Source organism: Anarrhichthys ocellatus, unplaced genomic scaffold (assembly GCF_004355925.1).
Source record: "Anarrhichthys ocellatus isolate YVR2014 unplaced genomic scaffold, GSC_Weel_1.0 scaffold28, whole genome shotgun sequence".
In the NCBI taxonomy this organism is placed as follows: Eukaryota; Metazoa; Chordata; class Actinopteri; order Perciformes; family Anarhichadidae; genus Anarrhichthys; species Anarrhichthys ocellatus.
Genome location: NW_022280058.1, coordinates 1,548,147 through 1,570,562, shown reverse-complemented (window position 1 = coordinate 1,570,562; position 22,416 = coordinate 1,548,147). Strand labels below are relative to the sequence as shown.

General features: G+C 42.1%; 2 protein-coding genes across 4 annotated transcripts in view; one reads left to right on the top strand and one right to left on the bottom strand.

The window, feature by feature from the left end:
- Positions 1–1,586: 1,586 nt before the first annotated feature.
- foxk1 (forkhead box K1) lies at positions 1,587–13,087 on the top strand. 2 transcript variants are annotated; one of them, XM_031863207.1, is made up of 10 exons: positions 1,587–2,177; positions 5,726–5,941; positions 8,630–8,831; positions 8,965–9,111; positions 9,582–9,775; positions 9,934–9,939; positions 10,084–10,256; positions 10,345–10,593; positions 10,691–10,858; positions 11,121–13,087. In XM_031863207.1, the coding sequence occupies exons 1-10, from the start codon at positions 1,732–1,734 to the stop codon at positions 11,339–11,341; spliced, it is 2,022 nt and encodes a 673-aa protein (XP_031719067.1). In that variant the 5' UTR covers positions 1,587–1,731; the 3' UTR covers positions 11,342–13,087. The 2 variants fall into 2 exon arrangements, with proteins under 2 accessions (XP_031719067.1, XP_031719068.1); XM_031863208.1 differs by lacking the exon at positions 9,934–9,939 and having other exon boundaries at positions 1,588–2,177.
- Positions 13,088–13,170: 83 nt separating this feature from the next.
- The window catches only part of radil (Ras association and DIL domains), a 22,506-nt gene continuing 13,260 nt past the window's right edge, over positions 13,171–22,416 (bottom strand). For both annotated transcript variants that reach the window (XM_031863171.1, XM_031863170.1), the window contains 7 exons: positions 20,977–21,149; positions 20,592–20,742; positions 19,548–19,774; positions 18,673–19,009; positions 17,009–17,148; positions 15,441–15,580; positions 13,171–15,300 (listed from right to left, as the gene is read on the bottom strand). In XM_031863171.1, the coding sequence (XP_031719031.1) occupies positions 15,201–15,300; positions 15,441–15,580; positions 17,009–17,148; positions 18,673–19,009; positions 19,548–19,774; positions 20,592–20,742; positions 20,977–21,149 (1,268 nt within the window). In that variant the 3' untranslated portion in view covers positions 13,171–15,200. The remainder of the gene's footprint in view (positions 15,301–15,440; positions 15,581–17,008; positions 17,149–18,672; positions 19,010–19,547; positions 19,775–20,591; positions 20,743–20,976; positions 21,150–22,416) is intronic.

The following is a 22,416-nucleotide window of genomic DNA, read 5'->3' as shown; positions in this document are numbered from 1 at the left end:
AGGCTTGAAAATATAAAATACAACATATAAAAATACAAGGGAAATGTCTTTCCCTGTAAGTCACACGTGGTCATAAGAGACGAGGTCAGGTGACAAAAAACATCTTGCAATACACCATAACACAACAGCACCACCCACTGTTGTCTCATCGCCTAATCATGCAGTTAAATCAACACTTCTCTGATAACAAAAGCTCTAACAAAGGAAGTACTAATATGTATTGCAGGCTGACTACACAGGCTTTCATTATATCATGCAAGTGTTTGCATATTTCTTTCCACCCTCTGTAACTGTAGGAACGAAATTAAAAAAATATGTTTCATTCAAGTATCAGCGCAGGCAGTGAGTTAATGTTTTACAAGATATTTCAGTAACAGAGTGAATTAAGTGGCCTACTGTGACTGCGTTATAATTACTGTGTGTGCCGGGCTCTCTGGATGTTTAATATCACAACAGTGCCCTCGTGTGGAGGATCTGTTTTCATTCATTTGTTGTCCGTGTGTTCCTGCTATTTCACAGATCCATTATCCGCGTTTTTCAACCATCTTGTTCTTTCCATGTTTATAAACAGAGGGTAGAGATAAAAAAAAAAAATGAAAAGAAAAAATTCTGAGGTGGGCAAACCAACTACATTGCAGACACCACATGTTCTTGGGGATTGAGGAACATTTCACAGGTTATATCTGCTGAAATCTGTGATATTACACCAGACCTGTCAATTAAATGCACCATGTTGAGGTACCTTGGTTAGGCTCCCACATTTTAGGTTAAAATAACAACATAATGAACCGTAATCCCCTTGGGTATGTTTTCAGTGTCTTTTTGTAATTTGTGTAATTTATCCATTTATTTTTATTTTTGTTTAATTCACGGAACCATTTGCACCGATTTAGATTCATTCAGATCTGCAATCCAGGAAGGACACGACAGTAAAAGACTGTATTGAATGAGCAGTTCTGAATAATAACACAGTAGATACATCTTGAGATACTGCTGAACACAACCTGCAGTTTCCTGGTGTGACGACAATACCTGCAGCCTATCGGCAGAGGTGCCCAGATGTGGTGTTCAGGAAAGAGAACCTGCATTCACTTTTTAATGTTTGTTTGTGATTCCGTGTCAGTGAGCGGTAATGTAAGTTTATACTTCTGATGTAAACATAATTAGTCCAACAGTTTTTTTTAAATACCATTGCCTGACATGGATTTCCTCTAATTGTAAAATTACATGAATTTAAGGTAACATATCGCTGCAGTCCGTTTTGGTGTCTCTTATATTTGTCTATTTTGTTTTTTTTCTCGGTTTATTCCATTATATTTTCTTCTTCATTGTGTTTTGTGTCATTGCTCTTATATTTATTTGCCTCAGATAAAGCAATTTATAACGTCAGTGTTTAAAATATGCTATGCAAAAATAATTATCCCCTAAATCTACTTCATGGACAGCCTTCAAAATCTGTTCATCTGGGGATTAAGCAGACGGACTTTAGTTTAAATGTTTTGAAAAATCTGGGTGCAGATCGATTGTCGGAAGATTACGAAGAGGTCCTGAACGCAGCACCAGTCCCGTTCCTGCGGTGACTCCAGTCCCGTTCTTGCACCGACTTGGACTCCATGTTGTTCCAACAGCCACGGAGCGAACAAGTGCCCTGGCCGAAAACTCTCACGTTGCAACTTTGTGTGTGCGAGAGAAGTAAAGTGTGTGTGTGTGTGTTGACCCTCCTGAAAGAAGATGGCAGACTACCGGGAAGACACCGGAGCTCGAGCCCTGCTTGCTTTACAGTCGGCACCATGCAGTCCCGTGCGCGTCGCGGTGACCTCGCACTCCTATCACCAGCCCTCGCTCTCCCTTTTGGGTCCTCCGATGATGGAAGCCCGCGCCGACGCCGAGATGTTCCCCGTGCGCCTCGCTTGTCCTCCTCTGCAGGCCCTGGCCAGACTCGAGGGCCGGGACTTTGAGTTTGTGATGCGCCAGAGGACGGTCACCATAGGCCGGAACTCGTCTCATGGCTCCGTGGACATCAACATGGGTCACTCGAGCTTCATTTCCAGGCGACACCTGCAGATCACATACGACGAGACGAACGGTTTCTCCCTCCGGTGCTTGGGCAAGAATGGCGTGTTCGTTGACGGGGTGTTCCAGCGGAGAGGGGCGCCGCCGTTGTCGTTACCCAGAGAGTGAGTGTTAGCATAGCCGCTACCGACAGGCTAATTATGGTAACACGGAGTGTGGTTGTTGGCTGGGCTACCCAAACTTTACTGTTCAACGTAAGCATTGACCTACTGTTGGACAAACAGCCCCAGCGACAATCGTGACATATTTTGTGTCCCCTTTAAGGTCCCCCCCCCCCCTCTTTAGTGGACACCGGGCGGCTGATTAAACATTTGTTAAAAACAAAATCTATAGAATTGTATGTGGGCTTTGTGAACACATAACTGAATAATTCCTAATTGTTTTTGCCGACATACGTAGCTTTACAAATTTATAACGTTCTCCTTATTAAAACGGACAAACCGGAGACACATTCGGACACAGGTACAAAGTTAGTCATGACACCCCTAATGAGAGCGGTTTGATTTGGTCCGATCCGGTGTAGCGTCGGTTTAAGTGTACTTGGTTTGGTCAGGGAAGCTGTAACGTAACACGCTAATATGTGTCCACCTGAGCTGTTAAATTATTTTATTTTTGTATCCGTCTGTGGGACCACCTCCAGGAAACCTTTTACTCCACTTTGTAAACCAGTGAATTAACCTAGCTAGCTTGTCTTAGCCGTTAGCAAATTTAGCTTCATTTGGCCTACCGACAAGCTAAACCTAGTTAACAAATGTTAAAACAAACATAAGGTTCCTATGATTTGTTGCAGGTAGTTGTGTTGTCATATTGTGGTAGACCTGGACTTTCTAAAATAGCCGAACGTTTAGTCTCACGTGTCTGTTCGTATAAGTCGTAACAGTTTCAGGGTGATTATGTGAGCGTCAATGTTGGCTAGTTGTGAAGCTGTTAGCCAACCGATCGCCGTCACGTTAACCTCTATGTAAACAAACGCACCCCTCCGTTCACGAGTCTTGTAAGCAATGGTGTTTGTTTTGTATTGAAACTTGAAATGCGTTTTTTTTTTAAATATTGTTTTACTCCAACTGTTGTTGCACCACTGTCGAGGCAAAAGAGTTTGCCTTCACTGGTTCGTTTAATTCGGTGGCAATCTCAAACTGAAAGCTTTGACTTTGCGTGTGTGTGTCAATCACGGAAGGGGGGGGGGGGGGGTGTTATCCTCTCTGATTGGTTGTCAGGACTGTTTGGGGGCGTGTCTAGCATTGGACAGGAAGTATAGGCTGAAATGATAGCCTCATTGCAGGAGCACATGGAGTAAACACAGGACTCAAAAACCAAGGCCATATCCAACACAGCCATGTTCACAGGATTACAAAGCTAAGCTAAGTCTGAACCCTCTTCAAATGTAGAAGAGTGCAATGAATTAGTAATTTTAGTTATCCTGGTACATTCACAGGAGTTATACATTCTATTATTTTACAGCTTTGAAACACAATGGATTAATTAGGACACTGATATGTGTTAATATCAGCTAATGTCTTCAGATTGTTGGGAGTAAAACTTGATCACAACACTAAACATTTGCTTGTATTCGCCCCCTTCAAGTCATCTGGAGACTGCCAATTATTAGTTTCCTTTACAGAACTTATCAAGCTCTGTCCAGTGTCACTAGGACCCCGTGTCTCCTGTCTCAAATTTCAGATTGGGCTGATGTCTGAAGACATTAACATTGTTGTTATTATTTATTGCCTTGCCGTACAATAGTTCTCCTAAGTCATAGTACTCATTTAGGCTGAAGCAGATTTTCTTTATGTCTCTGTTTTTGCATTTTGTTGCATTTTACCAACCCTCTTACCTTTTCAAGCCTTCAATAGCTTGCAGTGGGGAAGCATTCACACAGCTGGCTATGATGTAGGGCGTGATGTGTTTCGGGGGCCAGTATGATTGCAAAAATTGTGGTCCCATTAAAAGGTTCTCTATGTGACATTCAGAACATTAATATAGCTGCAAACAACTGTTTGCTATGTAAAGATATGGTGGAGTAATGGGGTCCTGAGCAGGGAATGAAGTCTCATTCCCTGTGTGTGTGTGTGTGTGTGTGTGTGTGTGTGTTGTACTCCGAGCTTCTCTGTGCTTTGTTTATGTAGCTGGCCGGCTCTAGTGCACGTTAGTGCATTTTAGTTACCGCTGATAATGCCGTCCTGACCGATGGCCTTGCGGAAGTCTAACGCCAACTCTCCAGCCCCCAGTTCAACACTGTTAGCTATCAGCCCTGTTGTCATTGTTTGCACTGTTTGTTCTGTTAGCTTTGTTTGCTTTTAGCTGCTGTCTTAGCCATCGCCATGTTGAGAGCCGTGTGGATACAATCTCTCAATCATAGATTTGCTCTGAATTCCATAAAGACCTCCTTTAAAACCTTTTTCCACTTTGTCTCAGTCCCTCACACAGAACACTATTCAAATTGTCATGCGAGTTCTTTGAACAGTCTCTTTCTCTTAGCTACGCTGGCATACAGCTGGGAATGTTGAAGGAATTAAGCAAAAAAATTGTTGTAGGCAAAATCTCTTCAATCTCATCTGTGGGACCCTGAAGCTCCTTAAGAGTTGCCACAAGTCTTTGTCCTCTCTCACTAGAGCCCTTATTGCATGGACAGCCACTTGTTGAGGAGGGCCTGTTCTCGGCAGAGACAGCTGTGAGCAAACTGTACATGGGTCCAGTATTGGACAAGCAGCTGCAAAAGTCAAATTATAGAGAAACGATGGAACACAGACTGGTTTAACTGTCTGAAACTGCTTACAAAATCTTTGTGGTCCTGTGTGGATGTTTGTTTTTTTGTCATTTGTTTGTCTCTGCAGGGAGGTCTTAGCCTGAGCTCAGCTCCCCTAGAATTAGTAGGGATTCAGTTTATTGCTTAAAGACACAAATGATAGGACGGTTGTAGTCACAAAGACTTAACTTCAGTGATAATGCAAACCTTGCTGCCTAAACCTGCTAGGAAACATTAAAACTACTTACATTAGTTATTACGGTTCCAGAGTCAATCCCTCACACATATAGTTATTTTAATGTTTTTTTTGTTTAGGGTTGATCTAACTTGGTCCTGACTGATCCTTGCTTTTATTGAGAGAGTTGTCCAGACCCGCTTAAAGAAGACGAAATGCTGGTTAACGGATGTCGTGTTAGGCCTGCACCAGACTAGTTCTTTGCCCACAAAAGGTGTCGGCTAAAGACGTTGTATATATTAACAACAAACCTCTATAGTTAAGAGGAAAGTGTCATTGCTTAATGATATGATATTTCTAAATAAAACACAAGCTTCTTGTCACATGTGGTAGATTTGTTATCCACTATGTATAATTTAAACATATAATATTGTGAAGTACTTTGGACATAATAATTTACATTTTACTATAAATGTTCAAATTTACATTTTCTTGAGCACATTAAGACAATGCGTTTGAGTCTTGAGAAAATAAATTGGTAAAGTGTTCAGAAAAATGGAAATTTTAACGTACAACTGGGCAAATTCAATCTGCTGAGGAAAGTCATGTGATATGATTCAAAGCTTCAGATTAGAATTAAATATGTTAAATTGTATAGGAGTCAATGCACTAATCTGTCTTTGTCTGTCGTGTCTCCCACCATCTCTCCCTCCGGCCGTCCTGCTCTCTAGGTGTGTGTTTCGTTTTCCCAGTACAGTCATCAAGATCCAGTTCATGTCACTCCTGCAGCCGGAGGAGCACAGAGAAAGGGATCAGGTCTCTCTTCCCCCCCGCCAGCTCCTGCCCCACATTTCCCCCCTCAAAATCAGCATTCCCACAATGCAGCAGCATGAAGAGCACATCAGGGCTTTTGGGTCGCCGCTGCCCTCGCCCACAGGCACCATCAGGTAAGAAGAGACCCGCAGACACACACGATCATATGAACAACAACAGGTTTACACTGATGAATGCAAACACAGCATGTTATCTGATGTACACATTTCATAAACATGGACCAGATTTGGCAGGAGGGGTCAGTGTTTCTTACTTATAAACTATTTGGAAGCTGTTCCTTGTAAACAACTGTCCAGTTTAAGAAAAACACCAAACACTCCCTGATTACCGCTCCTTCATTTTGAGGATTAGCTGATTTCCTTTTCATTATGACGGTAAACTGACAATCTGATGACATCACGCTGGAAGTTAGGAAATTATAATCAGCAATCTACTAATTGCAGCCATAATACTAATTCAATCATCCTGCTTAGATTTGCTCTATCAAGCAAACATCAGTATATTCCATTTTGACACCTTGACTGAAAATCTATTTAAAAAGCATTTTACGACTCGATTGTGTCTTTGCATGTGGTGTGATAGATCATACAATAAGTGTTTTAGGTCTATCGCAGTACACAAGCGGTTTACTTTCTTCCCTTGTCTCGGGGTCCGTACATGTTTATTCATGTGTAAGCAACTGCAAACACGTGAGGCTTTGTTTCCTTTGGGTATTTGTCCAATTGTGACCCACAGGCCTGCGCTGTTTTCACCAACCACAAACCATATCAGCTCACTTTCACTGATAATCTCCTGTCTGGTTGAAGGAGTATTCATCAGCTGCTGCAGTGTTTCCGTCATGGTGGAAACCTGCCCTCTAAAAAGCCGTGATGGCACATGTTTGAAAATCACTGCTCTATAAATGTACACAGCATGTGCTACTGGCAAAGCATGCTGGTGCTGATTGTGCCCTCTGGTGGCCTTTAATGGTCTCTGCATCACACAGCCCCACCAATGTCAGCTTGTGTGTGCCTGCCTTATATGGAATGGCTGCAGCTTCGAGGCGTGTGATTGGCTGTCGGGCAGATTGTTTTGCCTGTAGGCCATTTTTTCCATCCATTCGCGGTTTCCTTTTCAGAGCCCCCACTCAGCCCTCAGCTCCTGTTCTCTCGCACATGGACAAACACACAACACACTCGCACAGAGTGGAGACGCTCGCTCAGACAGCTCTCCACCACTCCCACTGTGGCCTTTTTTTCGGGCATGTTGTTGTGCCACCTTCCTTGACGGTATCCACACACAGTACATACAACAGAAGACGAGGATTGTGTAAAAGCACATGCCTCCACTTAAACACCAACGGTGTCTCATCACAGGGTGGTAAGAGTCACCTTTCCTGTTTGGCAACTGAAATGAACTGTATACAGTAACATTCATCTGCCCCGGCCATGTACACATGCAGAGCTGTTGTTTTAACAGCGTCAGAGGAAAGCAAAGACAAACCTTTTCTCCCTCATGGCTTTTAATGAAATTTAAGGATATAGATTTACAGACACAATCCTGTTTTGATATTAGGGCTGAACAATGATTCAACAATCTGTCAACATCGCAATATGGCCTGCAATCTTCAAATCGCAGGAGGCAAAATGTGTCAAAATACAACATTAAATTAACTATTGTTGTGGTGCAGAGACGTCCCGGCCTACACATCATATTCTACAGACTTAAGAAAACTTGAGCAACATTAGAAGTTTCTTCTTGTCATTCATTTTCAAAGCTGAGCTTACAAAGTGACTTGCAAAACAGTCTGCAGCCTAGTTTCCCCAGCAGAGAGAGAGAGAGAGAGAGGCAGAGAGAGAGGCAGAGAGAGAGGCAGAGAGAGAGGCAGAGAGAGAGAGAGAGAGAGGCAGAGAGAGAGAGGCAGAGAGAGAGAGAGAGAGAGAGGCAGAAAGAGAGGCAGAGAGAGAGAGGCAGAGAGAGAGAGAGAGAGAGGCAGAAAGAGAGAGAGAGAGAGGCAGAGAGAGAGAGGCAGAGAGAGAGGCAGAGAGAGAGAGAGAATCGCTGTATCTTCGGCTCTCTGTTGCTAAAGGCAAATCAAAGCACACAGACTCCGACAAACCAGTGTTTACTTTACTAACAGAAGCAGGTGTGTGTTGTATAAGTTACTGGGTTTTCCTTGTGTTGTGTCTCTCAACAGCACCAGATAAAACCTAGTTAATCATTAACATAATTTTGAGTATTTTTCTCAATGCTGTGTGTTTTATGTGTTAAGAACGCCCCGGATCTGAGCTGTTATCATTTTTCCAAATGTAGCTCGTGTGTGTTTGTCTGTCTATCTGTTTGTCATCATATGCTGAAAGGATTATATTCAAAATATCAATTTTTATTCTGTTTTAGTTTAAAATGGCACTTAATCTTTTTAACATTACAATTGTACAATTAACATGTACAATTATTATAAGACAATTAGAAAGACGGAAGGTCTTTGTGGATATTTATTTGTGTCTATTTATTTTTTGCATCCGATTAAGATTTACAGAAAATACCGATCAGTGTTTTTATTTTCTTTATTTGACATGAGTGCAGTATAAGCCAGATTTCACAACAAGTTTGTAGTTTTCTGTATGTTTGTGTAACGGTTTATTCTAGGAGTTTCTATCACTAATTTGGGCTTTGTGTCGGGGTGACAAAGGGACATTTCAGAATGTGATTTGTATTGAATTGGAGGCTTCAGGATGACATTTATAAAACATGTCTGCTGGACGTTCCAAAGGTCTACCTGGGTGAGACTCTGTTGACAGACTCCTTCCTCTCTTCTCCAGTGTTCCTAACTCCTGTCCGGTTAGTCCACGAGGGGCTGGGTCATCAGGGTATCGCTCATATGGACGCAACGTGACCTCCGACCTCCAGTTAGCAGCTGAATACGCTGCCAAGGCTGTTTCTGAGCAGAGGCGAAGCATTGTCGAGCAGAGAGGTGGGGGAAGTGAGCAGCGGGGGGAGTCGGCCGGTGGAGACAGCCCCAAGGTGAAGACCCAGTAGCATCAAAATAAGTTAATCGAGCACATCATTGAGAATTGGAACTTTCAAAGGGGTTTCTTGTACAATATGGGCTTGACGATGTGTGGATATTAATACCTTTGCCTTTTTTTTTGTTTAGGACGAGTCCAAGCCACCTTATTCCTACGCACAGCTGATCGTCCAGGCCATCTCTTCTGCCCCGGACAAACAGCTGACTCTCAGTGGCATCTACGCCCATATCACCAAACACTACCCCTACTACCGCACTGCAGACAAGGGCTGGCAGGTAGAAATTGTGTCCTAAAATATTCGCCATGTTTAAGCTTTCGTTATACTCGTTGTTCGTTGTATTATTCTCCAGAACGCGAGAGGGCTTACAAATGAAATGTACTGTGAAGAAGCAAGCAGATAATGGGAGTAAAGAGAGAAATAAGTATTAAATGCATTATAGTTAGAAAGAAACAAATGTTGAGTATCCTGTACACAATCTGATTTGGCTGGCAAAATATTTACTCAAATGTCAATATTTTTAAGATCTCCAGTTTCTAAAGAATTTAAAAACAAACTAGCCTTCTTTGTAAAATCCCTAGACGGTATTCATTTTTTCGTCGAATTTTTGCACACGCAGAGTTCCAAAAATTCCTCGCACCGGCTTCACTACAGCGAGTATAAACCTCAGCTTTAGGCTTCTGTGAGAAATTCTTTCTAATTGATATTTCTGTGTGACAAAACAATTTATTTTGCCTGTTCCTGCAGAACTCAATAAGACACAACCTGTCTCTCAACCGCTACTTTCTCAAAGTGGCCCGTTCTCAGGATGAGCCCGGGAAGGGGAGTTTTTGGCGGGTAGATTCTGCTTCTGAGAGCAAGTTAGTGGAGCAAGCCTTCAGGAAAAGACGGCAAAGAGGGGTGGCTTGCTTTAGGACGCCGTTCGGACCGCTCTCTTCGAGGTAAGTTGATCACCTGAGGCCTTCAGCTGCATGGGTGCACACACACACACACACACACACACACACACACACACACAGGCTCAGTTGCTTCTGATTCGACTGTTAACCCTTTCTCCCTTCTCTCTGCTTCTGCTCCTTGCTATCATTTGATTGGATAGAACAAAGTAAGTCTGACTTCTAGGTCAATATATTCAGCAGCAGGCACTGGCAGTCAGGGAGCTCTGTATGTTATAAGAAGTTCTTGACGTATTTATTGATTTCTTTGGTCTTTCTCCTTTTGTTTCTGTCCCTCTTCCTTCTTTTTTCAGGAGTGCTCCTGCATCCCCAACCCACCAGGGACTTCTTTCTCCTCCATCTAGCGGACTGCAGACTCCTGAATGTATGAGTAGAGAGGGCTCTCCTATCTCCCACGAACACCACGAACTGCTGGCTAACAAACTGGCATCTGTACCTGAGTATAGGTATTCTCAGAGTGCCCCAGGTAAGCTTTCACAAAACACACGCGCACACATGAAGGCTTTCACATGCCCTACTGAACAGGTGAAATGGTTGTTTGTGTCTCTGCATAGGATCTCCAGTCAGTGGTCAGCATGTCATCATGGCTGCACCCGCTCACCTGACAGGCCAGGGGAAAGCCCTCGCTTTCGTTCCAGGTGGTGGCGGCGGCCAAATCCAGCCCCTCCACATCCTCCAGAACCCCACTCAGTCCTCTATCACCATGGTGCGGGTGGTCACCAGCGCCCCTCCATCTTCCAACCCTCCTAATGGGTACAGCGCCCCCTCTGTTGGAGGAGCAGAGGGCAACACTGAGCTCAGAGGTACAGCCACCGGAATCTCTCTAAGAAGTGCACTCGCACCTTTGGGTCCGGTGCTGCTTTTTTACATGTGTTGATTGTGCGTTTGTGTTTCAATCAGAAGCCCAGCTGACCAGAGAGCGAGTGATCCAGACCGTGGACAGTGTAGTGCAGGGTGGGGATGGGCGAAACCTGGTCCTCGGTTTACATCAGCTTCCTGTTCGTCCTGTTACTCAGAATGGCAAACACACCGCTGTTGCCACAGCAACCAGTCTTGGCAATGCATCTGGTAAGATTTATCAGCAATCATTGACCACTCAGGATGATAAATATACAAAGTCATAGTATTCCAGAAAAAATGTCATGATATAGTATGTCTTGAAAATGGCATTAAAAGTAATGGTGGTGTCAAAAAATATGTCAAAAAAAGTCATAATATATAAGAAGTCGTAGTATAGTATGTGACAAGACAATTACTACAAAGTCACAGTATAATATGCCGTAAAAGGTCATGGTATAGAATATACCTTACTTTGTTTATTCTCTTCCAGGCCTGAGCAGTCCTCTCCAGATCCTGGCTGCCCAGGCCTCCAGCTCCCCTCCAGTGCTGGTGAGTAGACAGCCCAGTGCAGAAACTTTAGCTGAGCCCCAGGCCAAGCGGCCGAAGATGGAGGACGAGGGCGGGACCGAACCTGTTCAGCATCAAGTCACGCCTGCTCAGCAGCCCGTCATCGTGACCATGACGTCACAAACCCACGACCCTAGGAAGTAAAAGCCCGGGGCCTCTAACCAGGTACCCAACGGACAGCCTCCTGATGGTCCCCTAACTGCTTTGCCTTTTATACTCATTTGATAAGACTGCAGCCGCCACGGCCCAAAAAAATGTACAGGCAGCCTCTCTCGACAGAAGGGAATTCAATTCTAAGGAACATATTTTTTTGGTCAAATAGATTAAAAAACTTTCAATTACATTCTGAATTTAAAAAGCAAGTAAATCTTTCAGGACTTTTTCAGCTTTACAGTCTTTTTTAATGTAATCCATCGCTCACTGACGACACAAGTAAGGATATTAAGCTTATAAGAGCATTATGCATTTTACAATCATTTCAGCACTACTTTTAATATCTCAGATACAACCTTTCCTCTAGTCGACGGAGGAGATGCATCACTTACTGTCACTCTCAGGCCAAAGAACTCCTGCACTTCTGATTAGTCATTGCCTGATTTAAAAACCAGGGAATGTGTGTTCAGAGATTTGAAATGGCCGGCATTTATAGAAGAAACTGTGACGATCGGAGTCGATATATTGTGTATCTTCACACAATAGTGGACAGGGAGGACTTAGCTGCGTATACCCAGACCACTAATAGGGCTTGGGAGACTGTTAAGAATATGATTGTACTCTTCATAAGGCGATTCTTACTGAAAAAGATCCTCTTAATAAAAGAAAATATATTAATAAGGCCCAGAATGTGAGGTGTCTATCCTTCTTTGCCTTCTCTGTACAGCACAAACAAAGGAATGGGTTTTGTTTTTCGGGAGGAAAACCAGGAATAACAAACAAGGACTTTGCAGTTTTTGTTCATCGGTGTGAATGTCCTCGGATTCAAGAGGATCCGGGTGATCGGACAGCAGAGAAGGGCAACAAAAAAAAAAAAGAGGCAACTATTTGGAGTTGATTGAAGTGGAGCTAACCTAATGTAGACAAACTTTTAATTTTTTTCTCGTTTCAGTAGTGGTAAAAGGAGAAATGGAACAGCCTGTGCGTACAGTTTTGTTTGTGTTGACACAGGAAAGCATTATTGTAATAATCCTTAAAGCCTTAAATATTTCTACTTTTTGTCTTTCATTTTAACCTTTAGAAAGCTTTACCTTTTTTTTAGATCGTTAACACAGCGCTTCATTAACAGAACGTTTTCGGCAACACTACAACGGTGACAGTTTTGTTGCATCAGTTTTATGAGGGGAAGGGGCGGGACCAACCCATGACCAGATTTCAACAGCTCTAGTCTTGTTTTCGTTCTCTGTACGGTACTTCTCACATGTTTTCTACTCGACTCTTTTGCTTTCAATTCCCCTGAAATACACGAACCTTTCTCCCAATCTACCTCTCCTCAGTGAGCAATTTCTGTCTTTGCAGTCTCTACAGAGGCATCAAGCTTTTAGCAATTCCTGTCAGACATTGCCCTCAGACATTTTTCAGCACTTTCTCTCCTCCCCCCACACTCTAATCTCTCATTCTCACTCTGCCTTTAGCTTTTCTGAATGTCCTCGCTCAGGCCTCATTTTTAGCAAAAAAAGATGCGTAATGATTGTATGCTGCTCTATCTGCTAAATGACAAAGCTATTTAGAAGGTATTTTTTCGGATTTTGGACAAAGGAAAAAATATTTTGCTATATGTAAAAACAGCTACCGTCAATACGTAAACATTCTGGAAATAGAGAAGTATATGTATTTTTAAATGTTCCTGTTTTTGTTCAAATGTGTAGCACAAATTAAAATTCCTCATTGACTTAAGGATTACGTCGTCTTCTCTTGTGTGACCAGGTGTCGGCCATGTTGGGTCTCTCCAGTCGCTTTCACATTGTTGTTCCATTTGGTGACAAATGCAGGTATCCAACCATCTTTATTCTTAGGTACCATCATTGTCACAACAGTATAAATAATGACCAGGAAGAATAGACATGCATGAGATCATTTGCATACAAATTTTAAAACTCACAAAAATAAAATCTTGTTACTGCAAAAAAAACTAACAGTTAAAAGTGGAGAGTAGAACAAAGCTGATGGGGCGAAACAATGTTCAGACTGATTCACAAGAAATACAAATCAAACCAATCAGTGTAACAATACTGCTGAAATGATTAGTCAATTAGTTTTGATCATTCAGATAAAGATATTGGCTTGTTTAACTTCTAAATAATTGTAAATGTAATCTTTTGGACCTTTGGACGGACAAGCTGGGCATTTTTCTAACTTATTTAGACATTTTACAGACTTAATGATTAACTGTAGTGAGCCAAGCTTTGGACTTTATAAAATGGTGTTCTAGCTGGAACTCTTAAAGAGTCAGCGCAGCCCAATGACATGAAAACATGTTCACATGTTCGTCTGCTTATAGTTTTGGTTTTGCTTGCCTAGATTTTTTTGATATGCCGCCACCTCAATACACTTGTGGTGAAATAAATCCAGTTTGTTTTTTCTCACAGCAAAGAAAAGTTACTTAAAAAAAACAACCAGCAACATCTTTCAGAAAAAAATGTCCCAGTTACTCCAGATAATCCACAGACCTCACAGGTGAATAGTCTTCCTCGGGACTACTTTATATCAAAGAAATAGTCCTTTTAAAAACGAGTGAGGTCAATAGATTATCCAGAGACACTGTCTCAGTGTCCCCCTCCAAAAACAATGCAGCTAACAACCTGTGTGAGCAGTAACAGTTTGATTTCTGTTCATAGTACTTAAATAAATTAATAACATTTAGAAAAAGAATCCATAACTATATTCGTCATTCCAGAAAATACTAGTTGTTTTTCTTTCCATAAGTAGGTTTCAATGTTTAATAACCAATATATTGACCAAAAATGATTAATTCCCTAAATGCAGTTTCTCCTTTAAATGTCCAAACAATATGTGACCAAGTGTTATATATTTACAAACTGTTTACACCTCATAACCAGATACATAGAGCATATATTCACAACAAAAGGGAGGTTTGTACACAAGTGTTGTGCATCAGAAACTCTGGAGTGAATTACGTTGTCTTGATGATCCAATAATTAATAAACAATGTTCCCACAACAGCGGCACATCCCCTGTGTATGTATGTGAAGCCTCGAGAGCGCATCTCTTATTCCAGTAGAGGTATAAAGTCCGGTGATGAGGCTCAAAGTGAAACGCGAGAGCTGGGGTCGTAGGTCTCGAGTTTCCTTCCTCTGTCACCCCACTCTCCAGTACAAAAGTCAACATTCAGACAACGGTTTAGTCTGTTGAGCGGACAGTGATGATGCTTCGTGAGTTGCTGTCAAACAGAATTATAAAACATACAACACTCTAAAAGCACCGTGTAAAACATCCGCCGTTCCTCTGGTTTGTCTGCAAAATGTTTTTTTTGGAATCGTTAAGTACATCTTCAGTTTGAGTCCCAACAGAGTCCCTTTGTCTGAGAGCTGGCTAGCTAGTTCACCATGCTACTTAATGACTAAATCACTAATACATTTTCTAAAATACAGGTGGGAAAAAAAAGTCCAATGTGCGCACATGCTCCGAGCGCTGACTGAAGAGGAATTCGAAGCCTACAATCTACTGTGCTTTAAACCCCATCAGTCTGCACACTGGCTGGTTAGACCTCGCCTGCCTCAAACGCTGATTAATTAGGCAACCTTTCCTCGCAGCGTATTCCTTTGATGCCGCGGTGGGTTACAGATTCTGTCTGTCACACAAACCCAGTGGGAGTCAGCATGAGGGAAGCAGGTCTGGCAGCTGTGGAGTCACGGAGCGTTATCTCCAGTTTGATTGCTTGGCTTTGTGCTGTGCTGACGCTAGGTTTCACATTCATAATTCATGCTGCGTACGTACGTGCACACGTTCGTCTCTCCCGGTCCTGTGTGTTTGTGCACATCTTAGTGGATCAGCAGGAGGAGGCACTGATCTTCTCCGAGACATCGGGGTCGGACTTGGCCACCAGGAAGCGCAGACGACCTCCTCCCAGACGAATCAGATCCACCGCACTGCAAGGAGCATACAGGAGGAAGTAGAGAGAGAGTCCAGTTACGTGAAGCTCAGCAGAGACAGAGTAAGGATGACCGTCTGGGCACCAATCAATCAAAGTAATCAATTGGCTTAAGCACCACTGAAGCGTCCTCTGTACCTCTGGTAGTCTGCTCCGATCAGACTGGTCCCATTCACAGCCAGGATGCGATCTCCGATCCTCAGTCTGCCGTCGGAGGCAGCCGGTCCGTCGGGGATCAGAGTCCGGATGTAAATGCCTGGAGCGTTGAGGGGAGTGTGCTGCAGAGGGGGAGAAGTGTTTTAAGCGCGTCCATTATTTAGGTGAGCATCTGATGGATGGATAGATAGAGCTGATTGATGAATTAAAGTACGTGGCCACTATTTTCCGTCCTCAGTATATGGCCGTTAAAACTTCTACATGACACGAAAGAATCGTTACAATCAGCGGTTTAAATGCGAGTTTGATTACATTGTGATTGCCTCTCAACATAACTTTATGACTCGTTTATGGTCATAATATACTGTGACCTTTTTTCAACACACTTTACTATGACCTTTTCTCTACATACTTTGCTATGACTTGTTTTGGTACACTTTACAATTACTTTTTTCACTTACTATACTATGAATTTTTAAGAATTTGTTTTCTACATACTATTTTATAATCTTTTTTTTTGGGAATATTATAGTAGGACTTTTTTGGAAATGTTACATGTAACGGCCCCAGGAGGTTACTTTCTTGCCGTATCTTTTAGTGTACCTGGAGCTGGATTCATTCAAGCATGTGGAGGCAGCTGGCTAATGTTTCCAATCTATAAGACTCTCCCATCCTGGGATTTGTGTGCTCTTTTTTTTTTTCCCCCTGGCACCACTTTGTGCCATGTTGGACTTTTAATGTGCTGTATACTTTGTCTTTATATGCCTCCCTTACTTTGGTGGGATGTTTCCCCGTCAGTCCCATTTGTTAGCATTTGTTACATTTGGTAAAATGAATAAACCTTTGTTAAAGAAAAATCCTTTCTTTTAAATAAAAACAAATTGCATATGCTTCCCTTATTTGTCCATGTCCTAGAGTCGGACATGACATGACTTTTTAATAACTTTTTTGACATACTTTATTATGACATACTTTCCTGTGATGTTTCTTTGAAAAAGTAAACTTTTTTTAAAGACTTTTTTTTGACATAAAGCAAATACTTTTTTGCTTTAACTATACTATTACTTTTTTAGACACATTTTTGGATTACTATACTATGACGAAGATTTTTTTAGACAGACTAAACTATGACCTTTTTTCAACATAACTGTTCAACAGACTATACTAACTTTCTTTGTAACTCTATACTATGACGTTTCTTCGACACTATACTATGACTTTCTTTTGGCTTTTTTTCGACATACTATGACATTCGTTTGACAAACTATACTATGATTTCTTTTGTTGACATTTTAATGGCATACTATCCTTTAACTTCTTATGAATATCTTATGCTTTACTATGACTATTATGACATACTATTCTATCACTTTTTTATCTAATGCTAAAACATATCTGTACAGTACATATGTTTTTAACTTATTCTTCAAAAGTAGTAATAGCGAAAGTACTAAACCAACTGTTTCACAAAGACAAAAACACACTGCTGAAACCTTAAGTAACGGGTAAGATAAAATGTCAAATATGTTTTTAAACATTCATCTACTCACCAGGCCGTCTATGAGTCCCATGCCCAGTCCGTAGGGTCCCTTGTCCAGCTCCACTACAAACACCACACACAAGTCATCAGGAAGGGGAGGGGCGCCAAGGGAGGACACAGGGAAAGGAAACTCACACCCACTAATACACCCTGCAGAGGACACGGACACCCAAATACACAAAAACACAAACACACACACACAGGGTCTTGCTTTGGGGTTGGACAAACATAAAAGGTATTTCTGTGCAAAAGACACACACACACACACACAGATACTGACACACATGCTACATGCTACAAAGCTAACACACAGACGTGTGCTTCTGACTAGAACCTGCAGATGTCACACTCACTACACTGTAAAAACCGCACAGGCAAGATACTGCTGTCAAGTGAGGCACAGAGCTGACCGATGCATTTCAGCAATTCAACTAAAGTAGTGCACATTTAATGCTACATTCATCAATTGTTGGTCTCTTGGGGACAGAAGAACCCCAAAACAATCATCAGCATGCAAAACTCTGATACAGTACAATCACCTTATTATTATTATTATTATGTTATGATTAACATGTTTGGAAACAATTGCCTACTTGCTCATCAAGCATACAGGAAGCAACATTATCTCCAATTGGAATCGTGTTCCAGGACTTCATTTTGTCTCTGAAATCCAACTGTTCTAAATTGTAGTCCAGCTAGTTGCTAAATTCATTTGTCCAAGTAATTTGGTGGTCGGCAGGTAGCGTACATTGGGTTAATCAGAACATTTTTGCAGCAGATAACGGCATCTGAAAATGAGAGCTTATGAATCAAACACTCAATGTGTTGTTAAACCAAATGTATGAGCTAAAAGACGCTAAAAATCTTTGTTTGTGCAGCGTCTGTGATGATTCTTTTGTGGGTTCATTGCTACAAGTGACCGCTCACCATTTAGTGTAGTCATTTAATCCATAAATATAAACAGTATTGATGAATGCAGCTTTAAGTGAATTTAGAATGGCACTCATTTTGTGCAGGTGTTGTCAAAATAGGTCACCGTGTCCTGTTATCTCAGAAATGAACTGAGTGAAGCAAGCGAGGGAGGGAGGGAGGGAGGAACAGAGCCACATGACAGACAATGTCTTACAGTAGGGTGTAGGACTTTATCTTCACCATCATGTGAAACACAGTTTGTTATGCAGTGTGTGTGTGGTGTAGGGATGCACCGATCCAAAACCCTGTAATGACGTAACCAATCAACATGAAATACAGTTTGTTATGACTTACATTCATTCAGTCAGTTTTTACTGCCGTAGCAAATTCTGTCCTCTTTGTTACCTTACATAACAACTAGTCTAATGAGTTCCCTGTAGGGAGATATACAGAGCTCAAATTTGAGGGAAGATAGCACTGGTACCATATCAGCCATACCATAACACTGAGGTATCCAAGTTGGAACAAGATCGGTGAATCCCTAATATTGTGTATAATGAACTTTGGAGTGGCAAAAATAACAATAACACCATACAATATGTGATTTAAAAAAAATACGACTTATGTGAAGCTGACCGTGTTGTTGATTACACAGTGGTCATTTTTAAGACCATTAATTGTCGTGTTTCTATTCTGGATTCCAATACGCTGCTCATGTGTTGCTGTTATTTTTGCCCATCTCCTGTATAGTATACAGCCTACCGTCCAGTCCGTTGGTGATGAGTCCGTTGGTCTTTTTACACTCTGCCAAAGTTCTGCTGGTGCAGCCGTTAGTCTGAGTGTTGGGGCCTGTGATATGCCCCCCTCCCCCTCCTCCTCCTCCTCCTCCTCCTTCCGGGTACAGCGGGGTGTTGGGAGGGGTCAAAAGGCAGGACGGGTCTGGATTTGCTGTCCGAGTGTGGTGGATGGTGCCGTTCCTTCTGAGGCTGTGTGTGTGTGATTGGCCTGGAGGCCTGTCCCGTCCTCTCTCCTCTGCCGTCACCTCGTCCCCAGGACCCCCAGAGCGGGGACTGCTGTGGGCCGGAGGCAACAACTCCCTCTGTGTCGGGATTGGACAGAAAGACTTTAGAGACAGTATGAGGTCTAACATGAGGGTGCAATTATTAGAAAATAGAAGGGAAATAAATCTTCCTGTTATCTTTCACTTATGAAAAAGTTTTGTTGTTGCAGTGCACAAAAAGCTTTGTTCCTGGATAACTGTCAACATAATTACGCATCCCTTTAGTCATCTTTAATTGGAATAATTCACCATTTAACATATTTTAGAATGTATGCATTTCTGTGTGCATGTATATGTGTACATATGAGGGCGCAGTAACACTAGGGATTATGGTCTAGTCAGCCGTTCCCACTAATTAGACAGCCTAAAGACTAATCAGATTAACCATGATTTAACCATGTCTAGGTTTCTGTGAGTGAATATGTGTATGTGTGTGCGGGTTGGCTGGAGTAGAGGGTTTTTGTCTTTCATTTATGGGATTATGAGGAACTCCTCAACGGCCACAGCTGCCGAGGCACATGGCCTGGATTACTGCTAGGTGTGTGCATTTCACAGTATGCAGTATGTGTTTTCTGACCTGAATGTCGGGCCAGTCAGCTGTGTTGGTTCCATTGGAGTGCGTGTGCACACTGGTAGTGTTGGTGTGCGTTTGCGTCTTGGTGCGTAGCCCCCACAGGTAGTGGCGGATGTAGAGCAGCTGTCTGTAGATGCTGTCTTCCACGCACTCGCTGTCCAGGTCCACTCGGAAGCCGGCGCTGGGCAGCACTATGGGAGGGTGGTTCTCAAAGCTCTCCAGGAGGTCCACTGAACAGACACACAAACTGATGTTAACCCACCTATACACACACACACACACACACACACGTCATAAAAGACCTGATCCAGGATTGCTGTAAACCTCCCCCACAGTTTTGAGTTACTTGTACTTCATTTGAGCATTTCCATTTTACGTTAATTTATATTTCCTTATACAATGAGAGGCAAATATTGAACTCTTTTACTCAACTACATTTAACTGACAGCAAGAGTTACTAGTTACTCTACAAACTTAGGTTAATCAAAAAATTACAATAAACTGATATATATGTTAGATGTACACATAAAATAGTTCTTAATGTGTCAATAATTATAATCCATTAATATAATACATACATTACATACAGTATATTTGGTACTTTTAGTATATTTTCATGCTGATGCTAATGTATTATTAATAAAGTAAGAATGTGCATGCAGGACAGGAGTCTGAGCTGAAGGACTTTATGGTGAACCAGCAAGATTTCCTCTGATGTCGCCGACCCAGTGGCAACGATGACAAGCATTCAGAATAACTATAAAGAAATAGTCGTGTTTACTTATGCAGTTCATATTATAGCGGTATCAGTATTAAATTGAGCCTTTTACATAACCAGTTACAAGTAAAAGATCTGAGTAATTCTACTATCTCTGATGTCTGATATGGTTTTTCCACAAAGTTTGTTTACTTTGTTAAAAAATATATTTTAAATGTATCTACCTACCTCTTCTCCCTCATTCAAAAATCCTAAATTGTTTAACTGCTGGACACATGATTCATTTCACAGTAAAGTCAATTCTCTCGCCCACAAATTGACACATTTACCTGTTCTGTATATATACGCTTCGTCCTCGCTGCTGGGTTGCCATGTTGGGACGGGGCCTATCTCCGCTGTGAGCTGGTACTGGGTGAGAATCCTGTGCAGCTGGACAGGCTTCAGAGCCGGGTGCTCACTGGACAAAGCTCGCCAACTCATCTGCACACAGAGAAGAAATGAAAGAAGGAAAAGAAAGAGAGGAGAAATGAATCGGAAGTTCTTTTTTTTAATACAACCAAGCAATCAGGAGGTGAGATAATGTGCAGGCAGTAACAAGTTGATCCTGGCGAAACCTTCCTAGCAATCCTGTATAATATTGTGGGCAAATGTGTGTGTGTGTGTGTGTGTGTGTGTGTGTGTGTGTGTGTGTGTGTGTGTGTGTGTGCGTGGTACCTGTGTGAGCTGCTGCGGGGGAGTGGCCAGTATGGACACAGTGCTGATGAGTTTGGTGAAGAATTTGTCAGCCAGATGTCCCAGACCGGACCTGCTTGCCCACTCCATGACCATCCGCAAACATGCCTGAATCTGCAACACCTTCGAGCGCTGGAACCAACCCCGAGATGGACCTGCACGCACACACGCACACGCACACACACGCACGCGCACACACACACGCACGCACCACAGTGAGTGTTTGGATATTTTCATCAGAGGCACTGCAGAAGATTTCTATTCTTGGGTGTGAGCATGTCTGAGAGAAAAGCAGACTACAATAGAGACTGCATTTGTGTTTCTCTGCATGCCTTTGTCTCGTACGACAATATATATATATATATTTACACTACAGACGTGCATTTTTAAGTAAGTTGATATCAAAGTTAATGAAACAATAGCAACAGCCACCTGCTCATCGCAGAATACAAATCGACTGCTGCAGAGCGGCTCAGCTGACAACAAACCAGCACACAGCTCGCATTCTTCACTCTGTGTAATCCTTTCTTTCTCTGGTGCACATCAAAGAACTGAAAGGAAGTTTTGTGTAAAGCTAAGCAGGCGATAAGTTGAAATCTAGCATTTGTCGAGATGGTATCCCATAGTTTGTCAATCTGTCGTTGCTTTACCTCACTGCAGCTATAATTCCTATGTAAGCTTTCTGAAATAGGCTAACCCCCCAATGTGAGCTCAGGCCTCTGCTAGGGTTTGCTACAAACGATGACAAACAACTGGACTTATGCTAACGGTACCCGAGTGTCTGTGCAGAAGCCAAAAACAATATGTGTTTTGAAACCAGTGTTTTTTAATAATCAGGGACTACAAAAGAACTCATCTGATCCTCAGAGATGTACCAGATTTAGCTACTTGCTATACTTGCTACTAGCTACTTTCCATCTGCACTCAGCGAGTAGACGCACACATTATGAAATAGAATGAATACAAGTACCCGCTTCAAAAACACTGACTACAAACTGCAACTAATGATTATTCCATTATCAATTAATCTGTTAATTATATTCTCAATTAATTAATTAATCGTTTGGTCCTTAAAATGTCAGAAAATAGTAAAAATAAAGATACAATTTGCAAGATATTTATTAAAGTCAAAGAATTATGAGAGACTTTGCACTCTTGTATCGAGTCTGTGAAGCCAAAACCATCAGTCCCACTTCATAGAAAGATGAAGGTAAGATCAGGAACTGTCTGGCATCATAAGTAAACAATATTATGAATTTAATCTGACAATCAATGTCGGTTTTTGGCACTCGACAGTTTTCAACAACACTGAATTTCTCCCTCTACAAGTTGGACATGACAGGGAGCTTCAGGCAGACAATCAGCATTATGTGTGCACACACACACACACACACACACACACACACACACACACACACACAC

Excerpts from the sequence above, each read along its gene's own strand:
- foxk1 (XM_031863207.1), top strand. The coding sequence starts at position 1,732 with ATGGCAGACTACCGGGAAGACACCGGAGCTCGAGCCCTGCTTGCTTTA. Across the intron at positions 9,112-9,581 it reads CTGCAGACAAGGGCTGGCAG|AACTCAATAAGACACAACCT; the intron begins GTAGAAATTGTG and ends CTGTTCCTGCAG. Across the intron at positions 10,594-10,690 it reads GGGCAACACTGAGCTCAGAG|AAGCCCAGCTGACCAGAGAG; the intron begins GTACAGCCACCG and ends TGTTTCAATCAG.